At 31.0% G+C, this 14,782-nt stretch overlaps 1 protein-coding gene across 1 annotated transcript in view; it reads right to left on the bottom strand.

Annotated features, from left to right (window-relative positions):
- Positions 1 to 14,782, bottom strand: part of lrp2a (low density lipoprotein receptor-related protein 2a) — a 128,505-nt gene that overhangs the window by 99,242 nt on the left and 14,481 nt on the right. Inside the window, 10 exon segments of the mRNA XM_051118431.1 lie at positions 38 to 207; positions 2,198 to 2,326; positions 2,425 to 2,544; positions 3,876 to 4,019; positions 4,132 to 4,248; positions 4,349 to 4,462; positions 6,116 to 6,226; positions 8,493 to 8,609; positions 8,881 to 9,003; positions 10,979 to 11,092. Coding sequence (XP_050974388.1) covers positions 38 to 207; positions 2,198 to 2,326; positions 2,425 to 2,544; positions 3,876 to 4,019; positions 4,132 to 4,248; positions 4,349 to 4,462; positions 6,116 to 6,226; positions 8,493 to 8,609; positions 8,881 to 9,003; positions 10,979 to 11,092 — 1,259 coding nt within the window.

Below are 14,782 nucleotides of genomic sequence, written 5' to 3'. Positions count from 1 at the left end.
TTTTAGGAACTATATGCAACTTCATATACAATTTTACCTTATTTTGGATTGTGTCGGTCCAAAAGACTCTTTGCAGCTGGTAATGGAAGTCCACACCAACAGCAACTCCTCTGTTCTGGGACTCGACCAGGGTGCGAGCGCTGTGTCCGTGGACATCAGCAATCAGCAAGTCTCTCCCATTGGAGAATATAAGAGAAGGCATCCCGGCTAAAGATGACCAAACAAAGTGAGACAATGTGGTAAGCTTCAAAATGAAGGATACAGTTTGACCATCTTTGGAGAACTCGCATAATATAATGTACTTTTGATAAGACATAACTAATGTGAGAGAGTTTCAGATTGGCTGTGTGGTGCCAGCGTTTGTTATTCATTTCCAGGGCCTGCCAAACAAATGGTTGGGAGGCAGACATTTCAGGAGCTTAATAACACAATGGCATTCAATGCAAACGGAGGCGCTTGATGAGAAATGGGCTGCAAAGAGCCTGATTAATGCACATGTAAGATAACAGTTAACACCAGGAATATTAGTCTCAAAGATACCTATGTGAAAGCATGCAGGAAAACATAACGCAGAAGAAACAGAAAAACTATAAACAAATAATGAATAAATAAATACAATTAAAAAAAGGTAAATTTGTGTAAAATATCTTTAAAATAAATATTAATTTAATGTGGTGCATTATGGGGAAAAGTACAATGATTAAATAAATACAAGTAAAAAAAAAATAGTGTTTAATCTGTGCAAAATATATTTAGATATTATTTTATGTAAATATATTTATATAAATATAAATATATTTACAGTTAATATGATTTATTATGAGCCAAAAAGAGAATATTGAGTAAATTACTACAATTAAAAAAATATGTAAATTTGTGTAAAACATATTTAAAATGAATGTTAATTAATTTATTATGATTTATTATGACACAAATGGTACACTGACTAAAATGAAAAAAATCTGTGAACCTGTGTAAAATTTTAAACTAATTATTAATTAATCTAATATGATTCGTTTTATCAGAAAAAAATGCACTGAGTAAATAATTACAATTAAAATACTATCTGTGTAAAAATATTTAAAATAAATATTAAATAATTTATTAGGACTTATGAGACAAAAAGTACACTGACTAAATTTTTTAAAAAGTGTAAACGTGTAAAATATATTTAAAATATATTAATTTAACATGGTTTATTATGGGAAAAAGTACAATGATTAAATAAATACTAGGTAACCTGTGTAAAATATATCTAAAATAAATATGAATTCTTTAATATGATTTATTATGGGACCAAAAAGTATATTGAGTAAATAAATACAATTTTTAAAAATGTGTAAACCTGTGTAAAATATATATAAAAATTTGTATTAATCTAATATGATTATTTTTTATCAGCACAAAGTACACTGAGTAAATAAATAAAATTAAAAATACTTATAAATTTGTGTAAAATTAATTAAAATAAATTTAATTAAAATCAAAATAATTTATTAAATACACTGACTAAAATAAAAGAAAAAAAATGTGTGAACCTTTGTAAAATATATTTCAAACAAATATTAATTAATCTAATATGATTTGTTTTATCAGAAAAGTGTACACTAAATAAATATATACAATTAAAAATACTTATAAATCTGTGTAAAAATATTTTAAATAAATATTAAATATTTTTTTATATACATTTACATTTATTATGAATCTGAATACACAAGCTGTAAAATATGTTCACTGCAAAAAATGATTTTTTTTAAGGATGTAAATTAGAGCATGTTTTACAAGAAACATACATACTATTTTCTGCTACTGTCTTTAAAGTGTGAAGTTTTATTGTTTGTGTTACTTGCCATTTCTTTCTAATTAATTGTGAAATTTACTAGGAATTTTTTATGAAAACTGACAAATGACAATGCTTTCTACACCAGTTCACCATACTGGTGTCATCTTATAGTTGTATATACCTGGCATATCTTTGACTCTAATGTCTGAATGATTATAGCACAATACTTTTTGATTGTAACACTGAAAAATGCATTTTCTGTAAAGCTGCACTGAAACATGTATTGTAAAAAAGCACTATACAAATAAACTTGAATTAAACTGAAATGAATGAATCTATTGCAGCACTTCATCAAACACCTTCTGCATACAGGTATTGAGTATACTGTATATGCGTCATGAATGGACTCACATGAGGGATTTGCTCGGCAGTATTTGTGCTGCTCCAGAATGTAACCGTCCCGACAGCTGCAGCGATGGCTTCCGATCCGATCCTCACACAGCTGGTCACACATGCCCCATAGACTACAGTCATTGTAATCTGCAAAGACGCACACAGGATACAGGGAGAGTTGATGTCAAATCTCCAGTTTGATTTAATATGAGCAACTATTTGTAATCACCAATCAAACATTTTACCAATGCATGAGCGGCTGTCGTTTCTGCTGACCACGTATCCTGGTGGGCAGGCACAGGTTCCTCCGCCAGGAGAGGCGTGACAGTGATGCTCACAGCTTAGAGACGCACAGCGCCATATACCTGACACAAAACACAACCATACAGTGCTTTAAAGGTTAGGAAAACCTTAGAGGAAAACAAAAATGTACAAAGCATCAAGCAAAAACACAGAATTCTCATTTAGAAGCCAAAAACTAAGACAGCAGCGATGACTTTAACAACGTGTAAGGCTAAACTTGTTGTTACTGCTATCTAAAACTGAAACCACACTGTAAAAAATATTTTCTGTAGTTCTAAAAAAAATTAAAAATCTGAAAAAAAAGTTTAAAATTATTGTATTTTACAAGAAAATACTATTTCATAATTTTGACATTTATTTCAAAGTGTTACCTGCTGTTTCTTTTTAATTATTTGTGAAACTTACTAGCAATTTTTGAGTGAAAATTGTTTCTGCAGTTTTTTTTCAGTGCATTAAATCAATTAACAGTTATAGAAATAAAGCTGAAATAAAATTAAATATAAATATCACATGAAAAACTTTAAAAACTTTTAAGTACTTGAAAAGTACTTAAATGACTAAAACTCAATAAAATAAATCAAAGTTTGAAAGTTTTCACATAAAAATGTGAAAATTAGAAATTAATAATAAACTGTAATAAAATATGTTTTAAGTTGAAGTTTTAAAATGACTAAAAACTAAAACTAAAATAAAATAAATCAAAGTTTGAAAAATATAAGAAATGTAAAACACTGTTAACTAAAACTATTAAAAACTGTCTGTAATTGTTAATTGCATTAAAATGAAATATAAAAAATATCAATATTAGATGAAAAAACATAAACCTAAATTATTTATAATTTAAATAAATAAAATGTAAATAAATTATGAAGATAAACAAAAAAATTAACTAAAGTAAAAATAAAAATAAAATAAAAATAAATAGTAATAATATATTAATATTAATATTAATATTAAAGTAAAAAATTTAAAAAGTGACTATAAATGGTTTCCATGCCTATTTTTTACTCTATTAAGAATGATTTTCAGTAGTAGAAATAATGTTGAAATAAAATAAGATATAAATATTTTATAAATAAATATAACTATTAAAATACACATAAAAATGAGACAGTTAGAAATTTTGCCTGGCAACTAACTGAAATAAAATATGTTTTATTTATTAAAATTACTAAAAACTAAAACTGAAAAAAAAGAAATAAATTAAAGCTATATAGAAATATTTAAAGAAAGAAACTAAAAAAACGACAAAAGCACATACAATTAAATCACAAAATTAGAACTGAAAATATAAAAAAGGTAATTTGAAATATTGTTACTATAATAGTATATAAATAATACTAAAACAACACTGTCAGAAATCAGCTGTAGTGATTTTTAGGTGGTAACTGACTGCAGTTGCGTCCGGCAGTGGTGTTGGTTTCATCTTCTCCATCCGGACAGTGTACCGTCCCATCACAGAGATGGTCCAGAGGGATGCAAACACCAGAAGAAGGGCACGGCCATTCGCCGGGAAAACACTCACGCTGGACATTATCTAAACACAACACAAACATGTCACCCAACATACTTTCATGTCCTGAAAAGCATACATTTGAAGCCTGGCTGTTGCAACATTTAGCATGCAGAAAGACATTTTAAGGACGTACCACAGCCTCTCTCATCCGCATTGTCTTCGCAGTCGTCTTCTCCGTCACACAGCCAGACCTGATGAATGCAGCGGCCGCTGGGACAGGTGAAGTACGTTCCTCTGCAGGTTGGGTAGGCTGTAGATAAAACATTACTGAGTAAAATCTACTACTTTATATTACCCTTTTACATTCTTTATGGTTGGACTTGAGAGGTTGTGAAATGAAATATACATACTGCAGTTCTGTTCGTCACTTCTGTCTCCACAATCATCGTCATGATCGCAGACGTATCCGCGAGGAATACATTCTCCATTACTGCACTGAAACTGACCACTGCTGCACCGCTGGGCTGAAAAGCAGAGAAGTTAAATAAAGCTAAAGATAACTGTACTTGGTATGTTTTCACCACACCAAACAGTGGAAAAAAGGTGAATATAAAAAAAAATTCAGCACACAATACTGTACAATAATGTTTAGTAGAGCCAAAAATACATCTTTTGTCATCGTTAATCCACCCGCATGTTGTTGCAACTCTTATTATTTTAATTTATTATTTTATTATCTATTATTATGAAGCTGCAGTAGAAAATTATTTGTGTGAGATGCAGACCAAAATGTAAGCCTCTCAAACATCATTTGTGCTTGTTTCAATTCACAAATGTCACATTTGGACACACTGGACCGGGTTTAACATTAATTGTCAATTAAACTGTGAAAAAATGAGACTGTAAATGAGATAACCAGTGAACAACAAAGTAATCTTACTTGAACTGGCTTTATAACACTTGAAATATAGTACAAAAGTCACATATACAACATTTATTGATAGTTTTAGGGTGCTTTTATGGTGTTTTGTTAGCTATGGTGTTTATAAATCACCACTTTTTTAACAAAAAAAGTTTAACATTAAACCAAAAGTATAAAAAAGGAAAAGAGCAGCTTGAACATTCTGCCTAATATCTTATTTTGTGTTTCACAGAATTAAGGTTATTATCATGAACCAGAACTTAAAAAAAAAAAATTGTTAATTAAAATAAACCTGAAATGAATAAAATAAAATTAAAATTAAATAAGCAATAAAATAAATAAATATAATATACAAATATATGTAGAAATAATATACAAATAAAGTAAAATAAAATAAAAAATAATATAAAATGAAAATAAAAAGCACATAACCACATTTTTAAAGTAAAATTAAAAAGTTAAGTATAAAAATAAAGCTAATTTTAAGGTGTTTCGCAAGCTGTGGTGTTTATAAAATGCCATCCATTTTTATTATATGTAAAAGAGCAGCTTGAACATTCTGCTTAATATCTTATTTTGTGGTTCACAGAATTAGGGTTATTATCATTAACCAGAACGTAAAAAAAAACAAAAAAACAAAAACATTTTGTTAATTAAAATAAACCTGAAATGAATAAAATAAAATTAAAATTATTAAAAAAATAATATAAATTAAAATAAAAAAAAATAATATAAAAAGAAAATAAAAAGCACATAACCACATTTTTAAAGTAAAATGAAAATGTAAACCAAAAGTTTACTACAATAATATCACAAATAACAGAAAAACATGAGCATGAGTGATAAACTTTATATATTATCTTTATATATTATCTTAAGTAAACTTTTACTCAACTATTACATAAAATAATTATAAAAATAAAGGCTTTAAAGGGGGATTTTCACAGAGATGCCACAGAAGAATTATTCTGCAAAAAAATCTTTTAATTTTATTAATTATTAATTAAATTATTTTACACTATAAAGTACCTTTTGTCCAATGGAAAGAATAAAAGTTAAAGGTTTTCATGAAATCACAGATGCCAATAAAAATATCTATATATTTTTAAAAGTGTAATCAAACAGACAAAAAGTCACACGACTAAACATTATAGCTTCAAAATCTTTCAGTTGTAAAAGTAGCGCAGTCGTTTCCCAGGCCATCCCGTAAATGACTGTGTCCATGTGTGTGTCCCTGCCAGGAAAATACACTCACTGCAATTGGCCTCGTCTGAGCCGTCTCGGCAGTTGAGCACCTGGTCACAGCGCTGGCTCCTGTTATAACACGCCCCGTTAGCACACCTCAGCTCCGAGCACTCTGGGTACACTGAGAGAAAATCCATCACGTCGGTCATTCAATTAAATATAATCACTCTGTACTGTAATATGATACATTGTCCACTACAGTAAGCCTTAATGTGCGAGAAAAGAAACAGCATAAAGCTAATATAGAAAACAAAGACAAACGTCTGCAGCCAAATGGCCATTATGTGCACAGCAGGTCTGTTAGAGTAAAGCAGTGTGTGACAAGAGCTCAAAGATGAACTGACACTCGCACTAATCCACAGAGGAATCTGCAATCAATCTGCAAACAAGAAGCATATTGTGGCCGCTTCTGTCCATCAGCAAGACTCTTAATCTTACAAATTGATTAAAATGCCAAAGGAGCCTTCAAGGAGGAAGAAGCACACACACACACACACACACTCACAAACACATGCACACACTGTCTAAGGCTGGGTGATACTCATGATATATTCAAAATATTTTCCTGTGATTTTTATGCAATTTATAATATTTAAAGGTTGTTTGACTAGTGCATGTACAAGAGAGTTAAATGCATGAAATGCAATGACCGTTCTGCATCCCTAATCCAATGCATTTCCGCATGAAATTAGATATTTAAGGAACAAGGACATGAGTATAACCATTGGAAACTGGCTGGATCGTAAAAAGCATACCAGAATGGAGTCAGGTGGTAAAAGAAAAAGGGTCGCAATGGGTTTGATGTGCATTTATAATGTGAACAGGCTGTACTTTGATTTCACATTTTGAAATCTAATTTAAACTACATTTGCAAAAATGGCAACAGAATTGGTAAATTTCATTCAAAACTGTGAATCAGTTCAAACTACTGTATAAATGATTCAAAACTCTAATTCAGAGATTCGCTTGCTTTAGCACTTAAGTGTTGTACGGAAAATATACAAGGGTAAATATTGCAGATTATGACTAAATATTGATACAATATTATAGTTTTTTTTATTTTAGTTATATGTTTTAGTTAGTTATTTTAATCTGATTTTTATTTTATTTTTTTAATTTTCTGTTTTAATTTTTATTTTAGTTTTAGCCATATCGCTGTTTCATTTGTCAGTATCAGCTATTGGTTATTATTAGTAATTGTGTGTTGTTTTTTTTTAAAATATGTCTATATACACTACCAGTCAAAAGTTTTTGAACAGTAAGATTTTTAATGTTTTTAAAGAAGTTCCTTCTGCTCACCAAGCCTGCAATTATTTGATCCAAAGTACAGAAAAAACTGTAAAAATGTGAAATATTTTTACTATTTAAAATAACTGTTTTCTATTGTAATGTATTTTAAAATGTAATTTATTCCTGTGATTTCAAAGCGGAATTTTTAGCATCATTACTCCAGTCACATGATCCTTCAGAAATCATTCTAATATTCTGATTTGCCGCTCATTCATTACTATTATGTTGTTGCACATAACAAAATTAAGTATAAAATGTAAAAAAAAAAATAAAAGAAATAAAATAAAATAAAAAATAAAAAAACAAACAAAGTATAATATATATAAATATATTATGTAATATATTTATATATATATATATATATATATAAAATATTAATTCAAAATATTAATTAAAAAATACAACAGCATTTAAATATTTTATTTTGTATTTTATTCAATATTTTATGACATATATTTTAATATTTTATTATTAGTATGTATTATGTTGTTGAGTAGAATGATTAGAATTTTTTCAAGTTTCTTTGATGAATATAAAGTTCTGAAGAACAACATTTTTTCTGAAATTTATAAATGTCTTTATCATCACTTTTAATCAATTTAAAGCATCCTTGCTAAATAAAATTATTAATTTCTAAACCCCCCCCCCCCCCAAAAAAAATATATATATACACTATAAAAATTATAAGCTTTTGAAAGGTATAGTGTATAATGTTACAAAAGTTTTTATATTTTAGATAAATGCTGAACTTTGGATCTTTCTATTCATCAAAGAACCCTAAAAAAATGTACTCAACTGTTTTAAATACTGATAATAATAATAATAAATGTTTCTTAAGCAGCAAATCAGCATATTAGGATTATTTCTGAAGGATCATGTGACACTGAAGACTGGAGTAATGATGCTGAAAATTCAGCTTTGATTACAGAAATTAATCACATTTAAAATTGTAATAATATTTCACAATATTACTGTTTTACTGTATTTTTGACCAAATAAATGTAGCTTTAGAGCATGAGAGACCAACGCAAAACCTTTGAATATCCATGAACAACTGCAAAATATATATATTAAGCTATATAATACAGCATACTTACGGCAGTTTCTCTCATCTGCTCCGTCTAGGCAGTCAGGTACACGGTCGCACCTGTATCCTCCAGGGATGCAGGCCCCGTTCGTGCAGGTGAACTGTGAACTGGAGCACGTCCTGCCAGCTGCCAGCAAAGATCAAAGACACATGATTATAATATGCCCTGGGTGGTCCTCATCTTCACTAAATTGGCACGCTCTCCCTACGACACATGCACGCTTTGCCTTTTGTTTTTCAGACTGTTGCCTGGACATCTGAGGTATCGTGTTTCTCCGACATGACGGAAATTACATTACTGGGAGTCAATGGAGCTCTCAGCTCTGACGGACAGTCGTAATTGAAATGGAAGCAGCAAGCGAGGGAGAGACGGACGGATGGAGATAAGGAGTACTCACGGCAGTGCTGCCTTTCATCGGAGCCATCCTCGCAATCCTCTTCATCATCGCAGACCCAGTGCTGAGGAATGCACTCGCCGTCACTCAAGCACTGGAACTGAGCGCTCTCGCAGGTGGGCTGGGCTGGAGAGCGTAAGGAGACGGCATTGTTAACCAAGCTAGAAGAGATTTCGGCTGGCCTGCACTAAGAGTTTCTTTTCAAAGAGCTCCATAAGAGCAGGAATGTAAGATTTGATGTTGATAGAGTAAAATAAACATGTCAGTTTGTGTTTTCTAATCATTTTAATTGAATTGTTTTCCTTATTTATTGGTTCAAACCTGTTTGAAATAGCATACAACCAATACTTATTTCATAAGTACACTACCAGTCAAAAGTTTTTGAACAGTAAGATTTTTAATATTTTTTTAAAGAAGCCTGCATTTATTTGATCCAAAGTACAGCAAAAACAGTAAAATTTTAAAATATTTTTACTATTTAAAATAAGTGCTTTCTATTGAATATATTTGAAAATGTAATTTATTCCTGTGATCAAAGCTACATTTTCAGCATCATTACTCCAGTCTTCAGTGTCACATGATACTTCAGAAATCATTCTAATATGCTGATTTGCTGTTCAAGAAACATTTGGATTGTTATTATTATCAATATTTAAAACAGTTGAGTGTTTTCAGGATTATTTGATGAATAGAAAGATCCAAAGAGCAGCATTTATCCGCTTTTGTAACATTATACACTATACCATTCAAAAGCCTGTTGTCATAATATATATTTTTTAAAGAAATTATAGAAATGAATTTCATTTAGCAAGGATGCTTTAAATTGATCAAAAGTGATGATAAAAACATGTATAATGTTACAAAAGATTTATATTTAAGATAAATGTTGTTCTTCTGAACTTTCTATTCATCAAACAAACCTGAAAAAAATCTACTCAGAATTTTCAACATAATAATAATAATACATAATGACACAATAATAATAATTTTTGAGCAGCAAATTAAAATATTAAAATGATTTCTGAAGGATAATGTGACTGGAGTAATGATTTCTAAAAATGTAGCTTTTAAATCAAAGGAATAAATTACATTTTACAGCATATTCAATAGAAAGCAGTTATTTTAAATAGTATAAATATTTCAAATTTTTACTGTGTTTGCTGTACTATCAAATAAATTCAGGCTTGGTGAGCAGAGGATACTTCTTTAAAAACAGTAAAAATCTTACTGTTCAAAAACTTTTGACTGGTATGATATATAGTATGCTAAATTGCAAAAACATTTTGTCTTGTTTTCCAGTAAAAATATCTAAACGTTCTTAAATCAAGATACATTTACTTTTCTATGTCAGTTAATGCTTAAAACAAGAAAAATATGTTAGTGGAGTAAAAAAAAACTTGTTTCTCCTTTGAATTAAGTTTATTTTTTCTTAGCTCACTGATAGATATTTTTTCTTGTTTTAAGCATAAACTCACTTATTTAGACTACTTCTTTACCCAGAAAACAAGAGTCAATATCTTCAGTCATTTTGCTTCTCAAGTAAATGTGTATTGATCTAAGAATTTTTATATATTTGTACTAAAAAACATGACAAAAATACTGAGAAAATCATTATGCATGACTTTCAGTATGCACAAAATACCTTCTAAATTTGCCAAAATGTTGCAATGAAATGTACCTAACATGACCTTTTCACTTCTTAATTTTTAATCTGTTCTTCTGGACTGGATCTGTGACAGTCATCTGACTACATTTGTAGGTTTTCACCTGTCAAAAGTTTTTTAGTCTTTTTGCTGCTAGCGAGTTTTACACAGGATTTGATTTCATTTCTTACTTACATTTCTTGAATATTTGGGATAGTATAAATGTGTAAAAACAGCCCTAAAACTGGTAAAAAAATTACGCTTTTAAAACCCAAAATGGTGTATAAAAACAAAGGTATAAAAAAAAAAAGGTTATGCTATTCTAAAAACTCCTGAGAACACACATGGCTAATGCTAATGCTGTTCTGGGTTTACGGATTACAAACTGAACAGCTGTAGTTCACACTTGCCACTCTTTATCAGTGTGACCTTGTGACTGTGAGGGAAGAGTTACTTACGGCAGCCAATTTCGTCTGAGTTATCTGAACAGTCGTTTGTTCCATCGCACCTCTGGCTTGCTGGAATACAACGGCCTGTCCCACAGCGGAAAGACCCGGCCTCACAACCTGAACCTACACAGATAATGACAGGATATTCTGATCGTCTGTTCAAATCTGATCTGTTCAAAGGTACAAAAGCTGTCACTGCAGTGGTACTTTGTCAAAAGGTACTAATATGCACTTTTAAAGTCCTAATATGCACTCTTTCGGGGTAAATAAGAATGGTCTTATGAAACCCATTTTATTTTTTCCAAAATGATGTTTTATTTTCTTCCAAATTCCATTTTTTCCATTTCAATTTTTCTGGATTAAATTGTTGTTGTTGTTGTTGTAATTAATGGTTAAATTAAATTTTATCAATCAAAATGCATGTCTAATTAAGTAAAATCACGAAACTGTTGTTTTATTGTTACCAAATTCTGTTTAAGCATGTCTAATAATTTGAATGTATGAAAACAAAGTAATTTATTCCAATCTATTTTTACAATAATTATTATTATTATTAATTTTTTTTAGAAATTCTGTTTTGAATTATAATTTTTCTGGTCATCAAATAAAGGCATAAAACATTAATGTATCATTCTATGTATTATTCAAATATCATGCAAACATTAATTTATCATTCATTAATAATCATTCAATCGAAGTTCCGATCTGAAACAAATGATTCTCGATTCCGCACCAAAGTCCCCAATCTATCAAATGATTACATGATTCACGATCAAATGATTCAAATCAATAACGGTTCGAATCACTAATCAAATGATTCGCGATCCGCTTTTCCGAGGTTCTGATCTGAACCAAAAGATTCGCGAACCTGCTCCGAGGATCCGCATTTAAATCAAACGAAATGGCTCTTTTGGTCTGGTTTTCTTAGTGAATCGCTTGAACTGAATGATCGAAATCACGAGTGTGAATCAACTGGAGCGGTTCCATCGTAAATGACTCACTCAATTGATTCAGTTTGCCTGTTCCTCTTTTTGCGTCTTCAGCCATGTTTACAAGACATTGTCAGAACTACTACTGGCTTAGCTTGCTAGTTTTATGACATTAACTGCAATAAGTGAAAAAGTAAGATGTTTGCAAAAAAAAAAAGTTTGAAGCTTAATTCACTGTATTTTAAATAGTTTAACCACTTGCAGTTCAGCTGGTGGCAGTTCAAGAGGAAATCAGTTCAAAGCATCCATAAATTTATTGGTGTATATTGTAATAAATATTTGAGAAATTGTTGTACCTGATTGTATTAGTCTATATAGAGTGATAGTCATTGTATAAAGAGCAAATAGGAGAAGCAGATGAACACAAGACAGCATAACAACAAAGTTAAAGCTTAATATTTACAAATACTAGTCCATATCGTGATCAGAATTATATGTGACTTTTGATGGGACGACAGCTGGTAAGGTCAGAGAATAGCATAGCATTTCCCATATTAATTCTATGTAACATTCTTACCTGAGCTTTGACCTATGGTTGTGCCAGGTCTAAATGAGAGACGCCTAAAACCTTCACATCCATTAGCTTTTAAAAAAAGGAGAAAAACCCACATTCATCATGCAGGCCTATGGGCTTACTCAATGCCGACTACAAGATAGCAACCAAAGATCCACTCCCACAGATCATAAAACCTGACCATGATGGGTTTGAGAACTCCAGATAATGTAATGTAATAAGAAATAATCTAAACATCGCAGGAGTTACTACACAAGATAAGGTTCAAAGATCTCCCCTACGTGGACAATGCTCTTATGTACATGACCAAGACCTCTGACCATTCTAGATGCAATCGTGCAATATACATGATCAATGTTAAGATCCGTGAGTATGAATGTAGATGCATCCTTGTCAATTATCAAAAATGTATATTGTTTTCCTGTGAAAAAAAGCTTTGTCAAGTTAATATCTCAGGAAGAAAACAAGAATTATTGAAGTGATTATACTACTAATATACCCATTTGTCCAAAGTACTGTATTTATTTCAAAATCTCATTTTTATTGAAAAATCTTTAATGCATAAGAGTTTAAAAATGTTTGTGTAACAAAATAAGACTTCGAAAGCTACGTTTTAGAGGTGTAATTGCTCAGATTAAACATTTGTGAATTTTTGTTTAAAGTGAAATTACATTCCCTGAGACTGAAAGAATGTACAAAGTCACTAAAAAGAAGCTAAAAATAATGCAAAATAAAAAAAATTTAATTTGACTTGACGATTCAAAAGTTCTTCAATGCAAAAAAGCACACAACACTTCAATAAATAAATAAATAAATACACTTTCGTGACACTTATTTTTTCTTGCTTTTTTATTTTTTCTTATTTTTAAATAAGTAAAAAGTTTTTACTCAAAAAATGGTTAGTAGGTTTCAGAAAAAATTGCAAAGAAATTCAAGACATTTTAAATGTGAATGTGACATTTCGGAATAGAAAGACTTCAATATTTTCCTCAGAAACATACTATAAATATTCTTTGTTTTCTTTACAACTTTGAAATATAATTTTTTACAGTGCATATAAGCAATTCTTGTCATTTTTATTACTCCGTATAGAAAATTTTGTCTTCCTGTTTGTCTTAAATCATATAAAACAAGCTAAATTTTGTGAAAAAATGAGCCCAATGAGCTCATATATAATCTTAATTCAACTGATTTTATGTTAAGCAATTTCGAGTCTCAAACAAATGTATCGTATTTTAAGGATGTGTAGATATTTGTACTGAAAATCAGAATGAAAATGCAAAAAAAGCAGTAAAATCAACCAAATTCTGAAAAGCATTGCATGTCACTCATCTTTAAGTTTGCACATGATCATTCCATGCCATTGATGAAGCATTCACACAACCAAATTGACAGCGAGCGGAGCCGAGCGTGCCAGTCTGCGAGCAGACAGCCCTAACTCTCCTTCATCTCAACCCTTCCTTTTGATCTCCCCCTGTGAGTGACATCTGAGGAGATAACGTACCACCCCTCTACCTTCCCCGACGGGCTCCGGGACATATCGACACCATCAGCATAGCTCAGCAGAGGAGCCCTCCGTCAGGGAATGTGGGATTCTGATTGTCTCTCGCTGACACTGATGAATGGTGCGTGCTGTTCCTTGTCAGAAATGTAATTAGGATAAATATCGGTACCGGGTGGTACCGTAGCCCTTACACCCAAATTCCAAAAGCAAAGGGAGATGCAAGGTGGAATGACGTGGTGAAGGGCAGGAGGGTTGGAGGGGGGTGAATGAGTATGTCTTATCACCACTTACCTAAACACACACACACACAGAGAATCTCTGGTCAAATGTATGTGATATTCCCAAAAGAGCTGCAGCAATCAAACTCAGTTACTGGAACTTAAATTTAGAGACTCTATAAGGGCTTTTGCACCTAAAATTTTGCACCTACCATCTAGATTGACAATGAAATCTCCAGACCATATTACAGATAGTAGATTTGTGGTCTCTTTGAACTAAGCGATCACATAGTCATACCCCACCAAAAAACATTCTACCAGTTACACAGAAACACTCTAGTAACCACTGAGAAAATCCTACCAACTGCATAGCAACATTCTAGCAACCAACCAGATCATTCTACCAAACGATCGTTCAAAAAAACCTGCCTCACCTTTGTTACTGTTGCTACATCCAACAAGCAATGGTGCTCTCACACCACACATCATGTTTTCACACAGTGAAAAATACATTGTGGAGCAAAGAGGACACTGACAACATTCCGACAGACGAGACAGAGCAGGTTACTTCTGGTATGAAACAGAGTC

The sequence above is a fragment of the Labeo rohita genome, chromosome 9, assembly GCF_022985175.1.
Source record: "Labeo rohita strain BAU-BD-2019 chromosome 9, IGBB_LRoh.1.0, whole genome shotgun sequence".
NCBI classification, from domain to species: domain Eukaryota; kingdom Metazoa; phylum Chordata; class Actinopteri; order Cypriniformes; family Cyprinidae; genus Labeo; species Labeo rohita.
The sequence above is the reverse complement of the archived record's forward strand: the minus strand, read 5'-3'. Positions and strand labels throughout refer to the sequence as shown.